The sequence below is a fragment of the Malania oleifera genome, chromosome 12, assembly GCF_029873635.1.
Source record: "Malania oleifera isolate guangnan ecotype guangnan chromosome 12, ASM2987363v1, whole genome shotgun sequence".
In the NCBI taxonomy this organism is placed as follows: Eukaryota; Viridiplantae; Streptophyta; class Magnoliopsida; order Santalales; family Ximeniaceae; genus Malania; species Malania oleifera.
In genome coordinates, this window is record NC_080428.1 from 12,007,157 (window position 1) to 12,025,597 (window position 18,441).

Genomic DNA, 18,441 nt, shown 5'->3' on the forward strand with positions numbered 1-18,441 from the left:
CGAGTGATTGTGAGACAATTCAACTTGTAAACAAGTTTTTGATATCATCTTGGGTTGGGTAACAAATCACCCATATCTGGCACTATCCTACTGTTAGGATCCATAGGTGTATCAATAGGTTTGGATCCCAATAGTCCAACCTCATCTAAAAGATCAAGGATATACTTCCTCTATCACAAGTTAGTTTTGGTACAAGATCTCGACACTTCTATACCCAACAAGTACTTTAATGGACCCAAATCCTTTGTTTGAAACTTCATCTACCATAAATGCTTTTGGCTCTGAATACCTTGATCATCATCAATAGTAATCACAATAAAATCCATGTACACAATAAGCAAAATCCTTTTAGATGGAGTATGATGATAAAATATAAAAAGATCTACTGCACACCGTTGAAGGCCAAACTCAAGTACTACAACACTGAAGTGACCAAACCATGCCTTCGGAGACTATTTTAAACCATATAGTGACGTCTTGAACCGATACACTAAGCCAAACTCCCCCTGAGCAACAAACCAAGGCGGTTGCGCCATATAGACCTCTTCTTGAAGATCACCACGTAGGAAAGCATTCTTCACATCTAATTGGTGTAGAAGCTATTGATAGGTGGTGGCTAAGGAGATGAATAAACATATTGAGGCAAGTTTGGCAATAGGGGAGAACGTTTCGGAATAGTCCAGGGCCTACACTTAAGTATATCCCTTAGCAACAAGACGTGCCTTCAATTGAGCTAGGGAACCATCGGGATTAACCTTCATAGTATACATGCAACAACAACCAACCACAAACTTATTAGGAGAAAGACATACCAAGTCCAACGTATCATTATCTTGTAGAGCATGCATCTCTTATATCATTGCATTCCTCCACCCAGAATGGGATAGGGCTTCAGAAATAGATTTGGGAAGAGCAATAGAAGATAGGGTACTAACAAAATAGTAGTATGAGGGTGACAAGAAATCTTAAAAAACAAAATTAGAGACTGGATGGTGGGTACAACTGCATTTACCTTTTCAAATAGAAATAAGAGGATTAACCACTTGGGGAAGAGTATCATTTGATAAGAAAACTAGAGACGTAGAAGTGGAAGCTGGAGGAGGCTCTCCTCCCTTGAGTCGTCGTGTCTACACTTGCAAATTGGGACGATCCAAGTGATAAAAAGGACTCAAATTGGATGAAGATGCAAGAGGACTATACGAAGGTAATGAGTTAGGATCGGGAAGGCTAGGCAAAGGAAGAGACTTATCAAGGTCGACAAAACTCAAGGAATCAGAATAATACGGTGTAAAACCAAAATAGGTGACATCAACAGAGACAAAGGATCGATGTAAAGTGGGACTATAACATCAACATCTTTTTTGAGTATAGGAATAACCTAGAAAAATACATTTGATAGCACGAGGATCCAATTTATCCCTTTCTAGATTTAATAGATGAAAAAAGGACATAACCAAATATATGAAGAGGAAGGGAGAACAAAGGAGCCTTAGGGAATATAATTGAATACAGGATTTTACTACCAAGGACAAAAGATGGCATTTTATTGATGAGAGAGCAAGTAGTGAGCAGAACATTACCTATCCCAAACTCCATTTTGTTGTGGAGTGTGGGCACAAGATAATTGATGGATCATGCCAGAGTTTCTCATATAGGTAATGAATTGAGTACTGAAGTATTCTTTAGCATTAGCACTACCAAGTATTCAGACCAGCATATCAAACTTAGTTCTTATTTGAGAACATAAGGCACAAAAGATATTAAACAACTCAGAGTGATCTTTTTCTAGAATAGTTATCGAAAAAAGTGACAAAGTATTGAAACCCCAACTTTCACATGACACGACTAGGACCCCAAACATCATAATGGACTAACATAAAAGGGCTACGACTCTTTTATTGGCTCGGGAGGCAAAGGGAACACGATGATGCTTTCCTAATTGACAAGACTCACAATTGGGGGTAGACATGGAACTCCATGTAAGAACTAGCTGTTTTAACTTGTCCATTGATGGATGACCAAGGGCGACAAAGGATTTGATGTGGTGTTGCAGCAACACTACAGCCAATAGGAGAAGAGAATGACTCAAAGTAGTAAAGTCCATCAACCTCACATTCTGTCCCAATTGTCTTCCTTGTCTTCAAATCTTGAATAAGAATAGAGTAAGGAAAAAAAGGTTATAAAGCAATTTAGTGACTTCATAACTTTACTGATAGACAAGAGATTAAAGGGTGATTTATGAATGTAGAGAACAAAAGAAACAAAGATGGGCAGAGTAGGATTTACGGTTCCTATTCCCTTGGCAGCAGTAGTGGACCCATCAACCAAGGTCTTAAATTTCGATTTTGACTCAAATTTCAAAGCTCCAAAAGTATGGAAATTTCGATTTCGATGTCAATTTCGATATTGTTTTGAAAATATAACGGAAATCAGTAGTAAAGCATGGAATTCTTTGTGAAACTTTAGAAATGGTTAAACATAATAATGTAAGTTTTAGGACTGATATATTACATAAATCACTTAAATATTATTTATTATACAAATAATGATAATTTAGACGAATGGTTAAATAAAATACTACTATAAGATTATTTTTTCATATAATTTCAAAAGCATTAGTAATATATTTTTTTTTTGATAAAAATATATAAATAAATTAAGAGAGAAATTTCACTTCACTCCTAAATCTCTTATTTGAATTTCAAGGAAATTTCATTAAAAATTTAAAATTTCGACAAGTTTCGTTGAAATTTTGAGATTTCGATAAATTTCGGGATGATTCGTTGAAATTTCAATGGAAATTAAGCAAAACGGAAACCGACTGCCATTTCTATTTCGAGGGTGACGGAAACCAGAGATTTCAACGAAAATTTCGACAATTTCGTGGAAATTTAAGACCATGCCATCAGCAAGAGTAACTCGAGGTAGATTTGATGAATAGTGGAGAGTAGAAAAGAAGTTGGTGCCACCTATCCTATGATTAGTAACAACAAATTCAATAACCCAGGGAATGGTGGGAGAGATATTAGATGACATACAAATGGTACGGTTACTTTTTTTAGCAAAAGATGCCAAGTGATGAGATGCTTGTTGGGATGCCTGATATTGCAGGTTTAAATACTCTTCCTCTAAAACAGCTATACTACATTATTCACTCAAACGAGTAATTGACGAGGGACACACCCTTGGGATTTGGGAACTCCATCAACAAAAATACAACCTCGATAGAGCAGCAAATCAAAACACACAGTGGGTGCCTTGTTGCCCATATTTAATGTAAGTTCGTTAAAAAATTGTTGTGTCCCCAATATGGGTGTTATTCATTGTTTGTTTATCTCTCCATGTGCTGTCGGGCAGCACGGCAGGGGAGTTTTAAAGCCTGATATACATTGTTGGCACACAACCTAATAGCTTAAGCTTTTAGGTAAAGTGGTAATCTAACAATATAATAACAAAATGAGAGAATACAAGCAATAGATGACGAGAAATCCTTAAAAAGGAAAATTAAAACACAAAAAAATTACAACCTAAGCCACAATTGCCATCACCCCAAAAAATATATATATATGTTGACGACTAGAGAAATTCTTGACTCTACATGACCCCAAATATTTGAAGGAAAAAGAGAAAACAATGATTTACTATGTGACTTGACTCTAGAACAAAAGGATGTCCAAATATGTTTTGACACAGAGACACTCAAAGAAGAAACATACTTGAACATGGGAAAAAATTGTTGTAATTTTGAATGACTAGAAGACCCAAACAAGTGTGCCTCTGATCCAAAGAAATAAGATGAGTAGAAATTTTGGAAGTCATTGAACAAGAACTGGATCTAACACCACCATTGCAATAGTACAGGCAGTCCTTCTCAAGCCCTTCACCAACCCTCTTCTTGAGATATTGAATAACACAATGAGAAGGAAAGAAGGAAATTTAGGAAATTGAATAACTCCAAATAGGTTCAAAGGAAATTTAGGAACATATATTATAGATGAAAAAGCAAAAGAAGGAAATGAAAGAATATGCATTAAAGGGAAAAGTAGTGGATTCAAGGATTGAAAAAAAATTAGGACTACCTGACATATGGGAGGAGTAACTAGAATCAATAACCCAAGGTGAGGAGAGTGAAGCGGAAAAAGGAAGCACTAGATATAGATAACTAAAGTTGGAGCGGTTGACCCATCCACTCAGGATAAAATAGATGATGTACTCAACTCCCTAGTTGAGTGAGTGGCCAGGTACACTTAAGTGTTGATGGTAGAATCACTTTTGCCCTAATTTGGTTCTCTATGGAGATCCTAACAACATTCGACAATATGATTGTCCTCATCACAATGTGATCAAATGCGAAATGTCCTCATAATGTGTTCAAATGCGAACCCCTCGTCCTCGTACACTACCGTTGCCACGACTGCTACCTAAAACTCGTCTTATCCAACTCTCCTCCTTCCATGATTAGAGGTAGTGCTAACAATGGTTCAACTAACACGGTAAGAAGCCAAAGAAAAGGACTGAAATCCATTTTGGTGATTCGTGGGGTTCTAGCATATTCTTGGTTCATGGTTGGTATGGATTCACCAAAATAAGATCACATATGGATTGAAACCCCAAAAAGAAACTTTCTGTCTGCTGCCTCAATCATCTCAACACCAGAAATCATCGATGGACCAACCTTCTTGGTCATATTTGAAAAACTTGCCAACAAGTCAATAACTCAAGTTAAGTTTCTATATAGTGAGAAGCTTTCACAAAGACTGCCCAATATGAGCTCGGCTGTTCAATGAAGCATCATGTTTGTAGTAATTCCACACCAGAAATATGCAATTCTCTTCCATCCAATATTCATAATCCTTGGGATTCTGGAGACAGAGGAGAATGCAGCAAATACTTGAACTTCCTGTGTTAATATACACATCCACTGCCTAAGACCACAGGTCCACAACAGATAGTTGGAGGATCCAAGCAATTTGATGGATGTGATTTGTATATTAATGGTATCGATTGATGTTCTCTCTGCAGAGGCCATCAAAACCACCCCAATATGCCACAATTAGCACATTGGAATGAAAACACAGCAACAAAACAGAATCAGGCAGCACAAACAAGAACAGAACAGTACTACAGATCTTCAAAGGTCCAGAACTACCAGAAGCTGCAACCGAGAACTGAATTTACAGTACCATAGGAAGAATCAGAGACATAAATAGTCTCTCACTCATCCTTTCTAAGTTGGCTTTGAGCACAGAACAGAGCAGAATGCACTTTGGCTGCTCATAACAGGGCAGACCACAATAACACACGGCAGACACTTAACCAGCAGTGCAGGCACTTAATAACCAACCTGGCAGCAGCTAGAAGGATAGGCAGGGGCACAGCATCATAACACTATGATCAGTCAACCTGCAGTCAGAAGAAACAACAGAACAGCAAGAGCAGTCCATCAGAAACAGTAAGGAACTGCCTTTACATGAGTGAACTACCACAAGCCACACAACATCAGCAAGAGTGGCTCACAGTTGAGAGGAGAAGGGTAGGTAACCCTACATGACTCTCAAACATAAAAGGAAAAAAAAAAATCTTCACTTTAAGATTCAAGAAGGGATATAATAGCAAAGGAAGAGAAGCACAATAAGCCTATAACTACAGAATAATCAGGTTCAGAGAAACTGCTCTGATAGATGTTGTAAAACTGAAATAAATTGAAGTGTCAATGAGGAAAATACAGCACTTAGGGTTAGAGAGGGAGAAGAGAAGAAAAGAAGAAGAGGAGAAAAAGCCCAGCAGCTGGTTCCCAGAGTATATGTACAGTTCCAGGTCAGCCCTCTTATGTATTATAGTAATAATAAAAGACTTAAGGACAAGAATACCCCCACTCACAGAACCTAATTACTAAAATAACATATTCTCTTATAACAAGATAAAAGAGATAGAACAAGATAAAGAGAGAATTGCTCCCACATGGGATCCCACTAAGAGACAGAATACTCCAAAATTCTCCGTAATTAATAAAAAGCATTACATCTGCTTGTTTAGGCTTTAGTCCAAATGGAATTAAGGTTACTATAAAATAGACAATAATGGAGAACACAAATGACTTACCATTACCTAAAGTCCCATGGGTATTTTCTTGAAGGCCAACTGTAACATGTGGGACACTCATAGCCTTTGATTAAGGTTCCAAAGTCATTCAAAACAATTCAGCTGAGCTATCTATTTTGCATCACTGGGACTAATAATTAATGAAAAATAAAAATGTTGTGACATTCCACATTACTACACAAATGTTCATGCTCGTAGGAGAATTCAATTCAGAAACATTAATTGCAAAACACATTGTCAAATTTGACTTGATAGCTCATTCGGTGCTTAACAGCTGTTATACGTTACATAACGGCATTGGTGGCATCCGTGACCATTATGGATATATTGGAGGTACTCCAATTTCAACCATAGCGGGCATTAGAAGCCGTTACATTTCCAGATTGGAAGTAAATTACTAAAACAGGTTTTTGAGTCCTTTTGCATTTCCCCCTTTCTTTTCTGTATATCAAAGCTTAAAACTCAAATTTAAGTTGGTTTACCTAGTCCTCTTTTGCGAAAAAAAAAAAAAAAAATTCAATTTTGGGTTTATTTTACCTTGACCTTTGACATGGATTTTTTATTTTTTAAATAACTTCCATTCAAATAAACCCAACTTTTTCTCTCATTAAATTACATGTGTGTATTCTAAGTAATTTCAATTTTATTTTTTCCTTACACCTAGTTTGGAGAGTAAATACGTTCTCTTGTATGCATTCATTATCTTGTTTAACATATGAACACTTTATATTTTAGTTTTTTTATAACCAAAATTCCATTAAAGACTAAACGAATACAAAAAATGGCATTTTATTATTTAAATTTCTTAGTTTTTAATTTCTCGTATAATCAATAAAGTAGTGAAAAGTAGCAAAATGCATGCTTCTTCTAGCAACTAAAACAATTGAGATGACATCCAATACTTGCAGTATATGTTATTTTTATAAAAATGAATAAAATTAACATGCGAATCTATTGCTTTTAACAAGTTTGCTAATGCAACAAAAGTGAAAAAAAAAAAAATTATACGCGCAGTGTCAATTACCCATTACGTAACATTCGTGACGGCCACGACCATTACACCGTGACCATTGTCATTACGTGGACCATTACTGTTATTTAAAACCATGTCCTAACCTAAACAAATTATGCAACAGTCATTAATAAATGACAAAATTAATGCTAAAGAGAAATAGTTTACCTTCTTCTGTGTAAGAATTTCACCAGCTAGACTTTTGAGAAGCCATTCCCTATCATGCTGCAGGCCTGCTCCAAAATTCACATAAGACAAAATACTAACAAATGGCCAAATCCAAGCAATGGAAAATTTCCATATATCACCACCAGATATCCAATAAAAAATAATTTTCTTTCCAACATCAAACTACTAACTTCCATGTTACATATAAAGAAATATGCTCCAAGTCCTGTCACAGTTCACATCTCCTAAATAGGCTAAAGCAATAGACCTACAAAGGGGTGGATGAGTTTATAGGTACTACTCCCAAAAAATAAAAAATAAAAAATAAAAAATTCTCATTTCATGATTAGGCTATTCTCATTACATGAGCTTTGCCCAGTACAACATTTTATGACCATATTCTTGTGATGTATAGATCTCGATTGTTCCTAAAGTTTCAAGCCCAACAGACTTGCCAAAATGAAAATCTTACAGTTGAATAATAAACTTATTATGTTTTTCCATGCCATTATAAATCTTACACTAGGATGTTTTACTATTCATAGTATATAGGGTAAAATTTGGTTTCCTTTCACTATGGTGCCCCTAGTCACAAAATCTTTTGGTACCTTACTAAGTTTCCTCTCTTTTTACGGATTATTTAGTTACTGAGCCAACAGGAACATCAACAAAGATTTTCCATACAGAAGGAAGGTGGAATTGAGGAATACTCCTCAAGTATTTCTGTTGAAATGTGGAAAAGAAAACTGAATATTCCACTAACTTATAAAAACGATTACATTCCCTTTAAATAGATGATAATTCTCATCTAATTATTAGGGATATTTACAATTTACTGAAAATAGAATATCTTATTTAAAATGGAAAGCAGTAAAATAGGAAAGACTATCTACAAAATCGGGTAACATGCTACCCAAATCCCCTAGGATCGTGGAACCAAAAATAGCTAACAAATCAACTAATTTGTTAGTTGTAAATGTCCTAAAGTTCAGCCTCTAATAAAGGCAAACAGATATCTAATAATTCTACACTCCCCCTCAAGTTGGGCTGTAAATATTGATTAGGCTCAGCTCAGAACTCAGATCATCAAAATTCTTTCTTGGCAGAGCCTTGATAAGGATATCGGCAGTTTGGAGACATGTAGGCACATACAACATCTTGATTATTCCTTCCTTTATTTTTTCTTTTATGAAATGTCGATCAATCTCCACGTGTTTTGTTCTATCATGATGCACTAGGTTCTTTGCAATGCTGATGGCTAATTGATTGTCACAGAACATCTTCATGTGTTCTTCATCTAAAATCTTTAATTCCTTTAGAAGCCTACTTAGCCATATTCCTTCACAAATGTCGTGTGCCATTGCCTTGAATTCAGCTTCTGCACTACTTCTTGACACAACTGATTGCTTCTTACTTCGCCATGTAACTAGGTTTCCCCACACATATGTGCAGTACCCAGAAGTTGACCTTCGATCATGTATTGATACTGCCCAATCTGCACACCGAATACTTCAATATCTCTTCTTTGATTCTTCTCAAAAAATAATCCTTTACCTCGTGTTAGCTTCATATATCGTAGGATTCTATAAATTGCCTCCATATGTTCTTCATTGGGATTGTTCATGAATTGACTCACCATACTAACAGAGAAGCCAATATCAAGTCGGGTGTGAGACAAATATACAAGTTTTCCAACTAGTCTTTGATATCTGCCTTTATGCACTGGTGCACTGTCTTCTTCGGCTCCTAGTTTGGTTGTTGAATCCATAGAAATATCTGCTGGCTTACATTCGAGCATCCCAGTCTCTTTCAAAAGATCTAGAACATATTTCCTTTGGGAGACAAAATTCCCTTCCTTGACCGTGCCACTTCCATGCCTAGGAAGTATTTGAGATTCCCAAGGTCCTTGATTTCGAATTCTTTAGCTAGAAGACTTTTGAGACTACTCATTTCCTCCTCATAATCTCTTGTTAGAATGATGCCATCCACATATACAATGAGGATAGAAATTTTTCCTTCAGGAGAGTATTTAACAAATAGGGTATGATCTCATTGACATTGAGAATAGCCATACCTCCTGACTACCTTTGTGAATCTCTCGAACCAGACTCTTGGGGATTGCTTGAGCCCATATAAAGATCTTTTGAGTCTGCAGACTTTGTTGTGTGCAACTTGTGTCTTGAATTCAGGAGGAATTTCCACGTAGACTTCTTTAGTTAGGTCTCCATTGGGGAAGGCATTCTTGACATCTAGTTGGTGAAGAGGCCAGTCTAAATTCGCTGCCAAAGATAAGAGGAACTGCAGTGTATTTAACTTGGCTACAGGGGCAAATGTCTCTTCTTAGTCGATTCCAAATGATTGAGTGAATCCCTTCGCTACTAGCCAAGCTTTGAATCAGTTAAACACTTCCATATTCATTGTATTTCACATTGAATATCCATTTGTAACCTACTAGACGTTTTCCAGTTGGTAATTCTGTGATCTCCCATGTTCCATTCTTTTCTAGTGCACTGATTTCTTCCCAGACAGCAGACTTCCATTCAGGTGAACCGAGAGCCTCTTGTATGTTATTAGGAACCTAGATTTTGTCTAGGTTGGCAAAAAAAGATCTAAAATTCGATGACAGCCCCTAATATGACACAAAAGTGTATATTGGGTGTTTTGTGCATGATCTCACACCTTTTCTAACAGCAATAGAACAATCACTATCATCATTAGTTAACTCATTATGGGAAGTCTCGGGATTAGAGTTACCGAGTGGATTTTCACTTCAACTAGGGCTCGTATATTAGACTCTTGGATTTGCTCAAGGGATGCTAGTTGTTCTATCTCCTTTTGATTCCTTCTCCTCCATGAATAGGTAATCAACTCATCATTTTTTGTTGGTTGAATAGTGTCCAGATGTTGATGTTTCACGGGAGATTATAAGAAGGGATGTGAAAGAGAAATGAAGTCAGTAGTCGAAATAGATTCATAAATTTATGATAGGTGAGAATAGCCAGAATCAAAACAAGGGTGAGATAACTCTTCAATATCCTAAAGCTGGAATTCCTTCATAATCTCCCCTTGAATTTCAGATTTGGGGTAATATGGTTGTTGCTCAAAAAAGGTGACATTCATGGAGTGATAATATCTTTTAGTAGCTAGTGAATAGCATTTATAACCCTTTTGGTTTGGAGAGTACCCGAGAAAATGCACTTAAGGGCTCAAGGATCAAGTTTACCCCGGTGTTGACTATGAACATGAACAAAAGCTGAGCACCCAAATACTTTGAAGGGAATAGTGGAGACGAGTCGAGTACTGGGAAAGCCCTGAAGTAGAGTTTTATAGGGAATTTGGAATTTGAGAACGCAAGAGGGCATCCTGTTTTAGACTGCAGTGAGAATGGCTTTACCCCAAAAGTGTTTCGATACATGTGTAGAGAACATGAGGGAGTGGGCAACATCTAGTAGGTTCCGGTATTCTTTGGAATTATCAGTTTTCACAATCTGTATTTTTGCTTGAAATTGTGTTTGGATCATGGTGTTAAATTTTTTGAAAATCTGACCTGCCTCTAACTTTTCTTTCATGAGGAATATCCAAGTAAGTCTAGTGTGATCATCAATAAAAGATATAAACCAGCGAGATCCAGTAATATTCTTGATCCTAGATGGGCCCCACACATCACTATGAATAATTGAAAAGGGTTGGGATGCTTTGTAGGGTCGGTTGGGATAAGAGTTGCGAACATGTTTTGAAAATTGACACATCTCACGCTGAAAATCATTTGGATTTTTATTATTGAATAATGAAGGAAAGAGTTTCTCGAGATACAAGAAATTTGGATGTCCTAACCTATAGTGCCACAACATAATCGCACTATCATTATTAGAATGAATGACATAAGAATAACTTTGACTTCTATACACTAAACAATCGGATTTGTGAGTTGTTCCTTGAGGATCATTAACCTCGAGAAGATAGAGCCCTGAACACATCTTAGCACTGCCAAGCGTCTTCCTTGAATCCAAGACCTGAAATTCACACATATTTGGGAAACATTTAGAAACACAATTGAGATCCCAAGTGAGTTTACTAATATATAGTAAATTGCAATCCAAATGTGGCACTAATAGAACTGAATTGAATGTTAGGTTCTCTGAAATTTTGACGAAACATGTACCAACCAACTTTGGGAGTTAACCATCTGCTATCCTAACTGTTAAATTTTTATAACAGAGACTATAAGTAGAAAAAAACTTTCTATCTCCGGTCATATGGTCTGATGCTCCTGAGTCTATAATCCATGGACCTAGCTTCTCCTTTTTGACATTAAGAGCACTTAAAAAATTACCTCTATGTGCCAAAGAACCGGTACCAACCACAGTAGTAGAGGCTGCTGAAGATTGGCTGAACATTTTCTGCAATAATTCTAGTTTCTCCTTGTTGAAGAGACTGGGCTCGGGTGGTGTTAGTTTTTCATCTACAGAGACAAAATTTCCCCGTCCTTCTCTGTCGTTGGCAAAGCAGTAAGGTTTCCAATCTGTGGGTTTACCGTGAATTTTCTAGCAAGTGTCTTTGGTGTGACCAGGACATCGACAATGGTCACACCACGGCCTCCCTTTCTTTGGTCTACTGTCACTGCTATTATATGGATTTCCTCGAACCGCAAGGGCTAAACTCTCCAAGTTTGTTACAAAATCTTGAGGGCCCATCATTATCTTCTTTCGACTCTCCTCTCGACAAACTTCTGAAAAAGCTTCTCGGATGTTTGACAGTGGTTTGGATCCTAGGATTCTTCCTCATACTTCATCAAGATTTTTATTCAATCCAATCAGAAATTTGTATATTCTTTTGTTTTCAACAATTTGTTTATACCTTATTCCATCTTTGGGACAGCTCCAATAGTGCTCCTCGAATAAGTCCAACTATTGCCAGTAGCGGTTGAGGGCGTTGAAGTATTGGGTCACTGTCAAATCTTCTTGGCGTAAGTCATGGAGAACACTTTCCATCTCGAATAATTCAAATGTATTCTCATTGTTAGAATATGTTTCCTTGGTAGCTTCCTAAATCTCTTTCATTGTTCCATAGAGGAGAAAATTTTCTCCAATGTCATTTGTCATGGAATTAATAAGTTTTCCGATTTCTATGTTTTGAACTTCGCATCATCCTTTGCTTAGTTGGGCTACAACTCTTGAGAGATAATCATCCTTTCCCTTTCCACATATAAACATGATCACGGAATGGGACCATTGGAGATTGTTATTCCCAGTAAGTTTATGTCCTGTAATGGGCATGAGGCTGCCATCTGAACTGCTACTGTTACCTGAGACCACGGCTTCCTGATTGGTGGTGACGTCTGAGACTGAAGAGGGGGAGTCGTATCTCCTGGTGGCCATACCGTATTTGGTCATATGGGAAGATTAGGGTTAAAAGGATGCTCTAATTCCAAGTTGAAATGTGGAAACGAAAAATAGAATATTCCACTAACTTATGAAAAAGATTACATTCCCTTTAAATAGATGATAATTCTCATCTAATTTCTAGGTATATTTATAACCCACTGAAAATAGAATATCCTATTTAAAATGAAAAGCAGTAAAATAGGAAAGACTATCTACAGAATCAAGTAACATGCTACCCAAATCCCCTAGGATCGTGGAACCAAAAATAGCTAACAAATCAACTGATTTGTTAGCTGTAAATCTCCTAAAGATCAGCCTCTAATAAAGGATGACAGATATCTAATAATTCAACAATTTTAGAAAGCAAAACAACCCCTGCAAGCCTGAAACCAGTGCAACAAGAATGTATGAATTTTTAATTTACACATAAAATGGTGGAATAAAATGTTGTTGCTAATATCTAAGATCAATTTTGCATAAATTTTTAAAATTCTAAGGGCTATATCCTTTTTGCAATAATCTTTGTTTTCAATAAATTTATTTAGAAAATTTCTTTGTTTTCAATATTTGAGTTTTAAATCTAAAATTTCAATTTCAAGAATATTTTCTTCCATAGTCAATTATTCGATGTAGAAAATTTGAGATGTGATAGATTTCAAATGATCCATTTAAATTTCAACTGAAATTTTGTAAGATGCAAACTGACAGCATTGTTTATTGAGGATGGTAAAAAGTGTAAATTCAATGGAAATTTGGATACTTTCATGGAAATTAAGACGATGCTGTAAAGCACAATCACCATCAATACAAACTAGTAACATCAGGCAAGTGGACTGCATTACATGCGTTTACATTATAACAGACAATGACAATACCGCATCAAATTTCCCCAATACAGCTGTAAAAATAATTATTGTGTGCATAATATCATATTCTTTTTCAACTAAAAAAATGATGAATCTTTTAGGTAAATTAGTGCCGAAAAATAAAATGTCATAAGAACTCATTGAAGGCAGAAGGAAATGTGCAGATAAACTACACGTACCAGTACTGCATAAAGGCCAATTCTCAGTGTTGAATCCCGCACATGATTTGATTGGGTAGATAGTAATAGATTTAAGATGAAATCCTGTAGTTGAGTGCGTTCCTTCAAGGTCTGCATATTATTAATGGTAAAGATGTCAGTTAAAATGTCCAAAACATAACTTAATAAAGCAATCAGCAAAGGGCGATAACAGTGTGGAAACATTAAAGTCAATAAATACCTCAGTATATGAATAAATTATGAAAAGGGAAGTATTCTAGTGACACTGAGACTTAGAATAGATATACACAAAGCCAAACAAGCTAAAGAAAAATAAGAGGATAAAGCCATGGCTTGAAAATGGGAGAGATCAAACTGGATTTTGTTCAGTAATTGATGAATCATTGGGTAAAATGGAAGACCTAACTTCAATGATTGGACTCTCCCTCTATTTATAATATATGTCCGGTACAATTCCAATGACCATAATGCCCTTACTAACATAACTCTTAACACATAATAATAATGCTAAATGACTATATAACCATTAACACTCCCCCTCAAGCTGGAGCATATATATCATATGCTCCTAACTTGTGACAAATGAATTCACATAAGCACCTCCCAATGCTTTAGTGAACAAATCAGCAAACTGAAACTCAAACTTCACATGAGTGTTTATAATGAGCATCTGCACAAGTTTCTCCCGAATAAAGTGGCAATCAACTTCAATGTGCTCCGCCTGCTCATGGAAGACAGAGTAGGGAGGCATATGAATAGCATCTAGATTATCATACATCAACTTCATAGGTTAAGAATGTGGAAAACCTAGTAATTTCAACATGTTCTTCAATCAAACAAGCTCACATGTAGTGTGCGCCATAGCGCTATACTCTAACTCAACACTTGACCTGGCAGCCACAGTTTGTGTCTTACTTTTCTAAGACACCAAATTACAACCAACAAAGATAAAAATACCTAGTTGTGGATCTTCATTCGGAAGGCAACCTAGCCAATCTGTATTTGCATATCCCTGAATATGTGCAACCCCGATCTTGATATAAGAGATCTCTCCCTAGTGCACCTTTGAGATATCTCAAAATGCGAATTACTACATCCCAATAGTTGAGTGACTATGAGATAATTCAATTTTCCAACAAGTCTCTGATACCGTCCTAGGAGAGGCAACAAATCACCCATATCTGACACTAACTTACCATTAGGATCCAATGGCACATCAACAGGTTTGGATCCCAACAACCCACTCATCTAAAAGATCAAGAACATAATTCCTCTGTGACAAGACATTTCCCATATGAGATCTCAATATTTCTATACCCAAGAAGTACTTCAATGGTCCCAAGTCCTTGGTCTAAAACTTACTCTGTAGGAAAAGCATTAGGTTCTAGATGCCTCGATCACATATACAATAAGAAAAATCCTATGAAATGGAGTATAATGAAAAAATACAGAGTGATCTATTGCACACCGTTAAAGGCCAAACTCAAGTACTATAGAACTAAATCAGCCACAACATGCTTTAGGAGATTGTTTTAATCCATATAATGATTACTTAACCCAACACGCTGAGCCTGACTCCCCCTGAGCAACAAAACTAGGCGGTTGCTTCATATAGACCTCCCCATGAAGATCACCATATAGGAAAGCATCTTTCACATCTAATTTATGTTTAGGCCAATGACAAATAGTGACTACGAGAAGAAAAAACATGTAGAGTCAAGTTTAGCGACTGGAGAGAATGTATCAAAATAATCCAAACTATACACCTAAGTATATTCTTTAGCAACAAGGCAGACCTTCAAACGAGCCACAAAACCATCAAGATTGACCTTGACATTGTACACCCAACAACAACCAACCACAAACTTATCAGGAGGAAGAGGTACCAAATCCCAAGTATCATTATCATGTCGCACATGCATCTCTTCAACCATTACAGCCCTCCACCCCAAATGGGATATGGCTTTAGAAATAGATTTTGGAAGAGCAGCAGACGACAGAGTACAAAATAAACAGAAATAAAAGGGTGAAAAAAAATTATAACACACAACATTAGAGATTGGACGTTGGGTACAAGTGTATTTACCTTTTGAAACAGCTATAGGAGGATCAACATCCTGGGAAATAACATCATCTGACAAAGGAACTAGAGGTGCAGGAGTAAAAGCTGGAGGAGGCTCTCCTCCCTTGAGTCATTGTGTTCCTACAAATTGGGATGATCCAAGCAACGAGAAGGACTCAAACTAGATGAAGATGTAGGAGGATTGGCCATTGAGAATAGGTTGGGATCTGAAAGGCAATGCAGAGGAATTGACTCATCAAAGTCAATAGAACTTGAGGAATCAGAGTAGTATGGTGTAAAATCAGAAAAGGCAACATCAATAAAGACAAAGAATCGATGTAAAGCAAGCCTATAACATCAATATCGTTTTTGAGCATACATTTGATAGCACGAGGATCCAACTTATCCGTTCTTGGAGTTAACTGATGGACAAAGGACACATAGTTGAATATATGAGGAGTAAAGAAGAACAAAAGAGCCTTAGGGATGACAACTGAATATGGGATTTTACCACCAAGGACAGTAGAGGCATTTATTCATCAAGGAAGAAGTTGTGAGAACATCATCACTCCAAAAAATTTTAGTAACATTCATTTGATGCAATAGGGTACGAGTAACTTCAAGAATATGTTTTTTTTTTTTTTTTCCCGCTCTGCAACTCCATTTTGTTGTGAAGTGTGGGCACAAGAGGGTTGATGGATCATACCAGAACTAGCCATATAGGTAGTGAATTAGGCATTGAAGTACTCCTTAGCATTATCACTATGATGTATCTTGACTGGCATATCAAATTAAGTCTTTATTTGATAATAGAAGACACAAAAGATATTAAACAACTTATAACGATCTTTCATTAAATATAACCAAGTCATCCTGAAGTAATAATCAACAAATGTAACAAAGTGTTGAAACCTCAATTTCGACATGACACGACTAGGACCCCAAATATCTAAATGGACTAGAATGAAAGGATTAACCACCCATTTGTCGACCCAAGAAGCAAAGGGAACATTATGATGTTTTCCCAATTTGACAAGATTGACACTCAAGATTAGTCACAGAACTCAATGTAGGAACTAGTTGTATCAACTCACCCAAGGATGGATAACCAAGGAGACAATGGATTTGAATTGGTGTAGCTGCAGCTGTACAGGCGATGGGAGGAGAAAGTGACTCAAAGTAGTCAAACCCACGAACCTCACGTTCTGTTCCAATAGTCTTCCTCATTTTCAAATCCTAAAGAACCACAAAATCAGGAAAGAAAGTGACAACAATTTAGTGACTTTGTAAGCTTACTAACTAACATGAGATTGAAAGGAGATTTAGGAATGTATAAAACAAAAGAAAGAGAGATGGAAGGAGTAGGATTTATTGTTACTATCCCCTTAACAGCAATAGTGGATCCATCAGCAAGGGTAGCTTGAGGTATATTTTTAGGATACCGAAGGGCAGCAAAAGAAGTTGGTTGCACCTATTATATGGTCAGTGGCAGAAAAATCAATAACCCAAGGACCAGTGGGAAAGATACCAGATGACATACAGACTATATGTGATAATATGCTTCTTGAGACGATTGATACTGTAGAAACATTGAATACTCCCCCTCAGATATAGTCATAGTATGCAGTTCACTCAAACAAGTGACTAATGAGGGAACCATACTTTTGGAATTTTCAAACTCCATCCCAACACTCACAAACTTAGACCAATGATAACAAGATTAATTGCTGGAGCAATTGGAACAACGACAAACAAGGTGACCAACCATGAACAAGTCACAAATAAATCAGTACAAGGCTGCCACAGCATCAAGAAACTGACACAGCCCCAAGCAAACACACAGAACTAGGACAATTGAAGAGTGAACCACCGAATCTACCACGGAAAAATCACCAACAAACTTACATAACACAGCCACAGCCTAAAAAAAAGGGCTTTCCAAGCACTACCACTGCTCCAAGAGACTCGCCAATGGCCTTTACAAACAGAACAACAACTAACGGATTAATACAAGTGCATGGTCAACAAAGATTAGATCTTTGAGCAAAACACATGCCCAACAGCTTGATATGTTGGTCAAGGGAAGGAATTAGAACATTGAACCAAAAACATGCCTGAAAGTGGCTTCACACACCAGTGCATGGGGTTGGCCCTGACAGCCTTCGACTGGCATGTGAAGGTGCGTGGGGCACTGCCTGGAGATGGGATTTCAGAGGGGGGGGGGGGGATCAGCAGTGTCTGTGGGTGACTATGGTGCTGTGTTTGCAAAATGTGTAGCAGATTTTGTGTTCCAGAACTGGCAGAATCGTGCAGGAAAATCCCAGCGACTGTTTGACTTCTGGCAGCTGCTGGCTGTTTTCTAGGGCTATAGTGTTGCTGGAAATTCTTCTATGATGGTAGACATGCAACAGATTTAGGGTTCTAGGCTTCAGTTTTGTTCGTGGTTGTAACAATTAGGGTGTAGGTTTCAAAATCATGCTCTAATACCATGTTGAATAATTGGGTAAAATGGAAGACCTAGCTTCAATGATAGTCTCTCCCTCTATTTATAATATATGTCAAGTACAATGCCAATGACCATAATAATCTCACTAACTCACACTTGCTAACATAACTCTTAACACATAATAATAATGCTAAAGGACTAAATAACCCTTAACAATAACAT

The 18,441-nt window shown here is 36.9% G+C and overlaps 1 protein-coding gene across 2 annotated transcripts in view; it reads right to left on the bottom strand.

Annotated features, from left to right (window-relative positions):
* LOC131145143 (molybdenum cofactor sulfurase) overlaps positions 1-18,441 on the bottom strand; it is a 158,012-nt gene that overhangs the window by 18,087 nt on the left and 121,484 nt on the right. For both annotated transcript variants that reach the window (XM_058094244.1, XM_058094243.1), the window contains 2 exons: positions 13,712-13,822; positions 7,283-7,347 (listed from right to left, as the gene is read on the bottom strand). In XM_058094244.1, the coding sequence (XP_057950227.1) occupies positions 7,283-7,347; positions 13,712-13,822 (176 nt within the window). The remainder of the gene's footprint in view (positions 1-7,282; positions 7,348-13,711; positions 13,823-18,441) is intronic.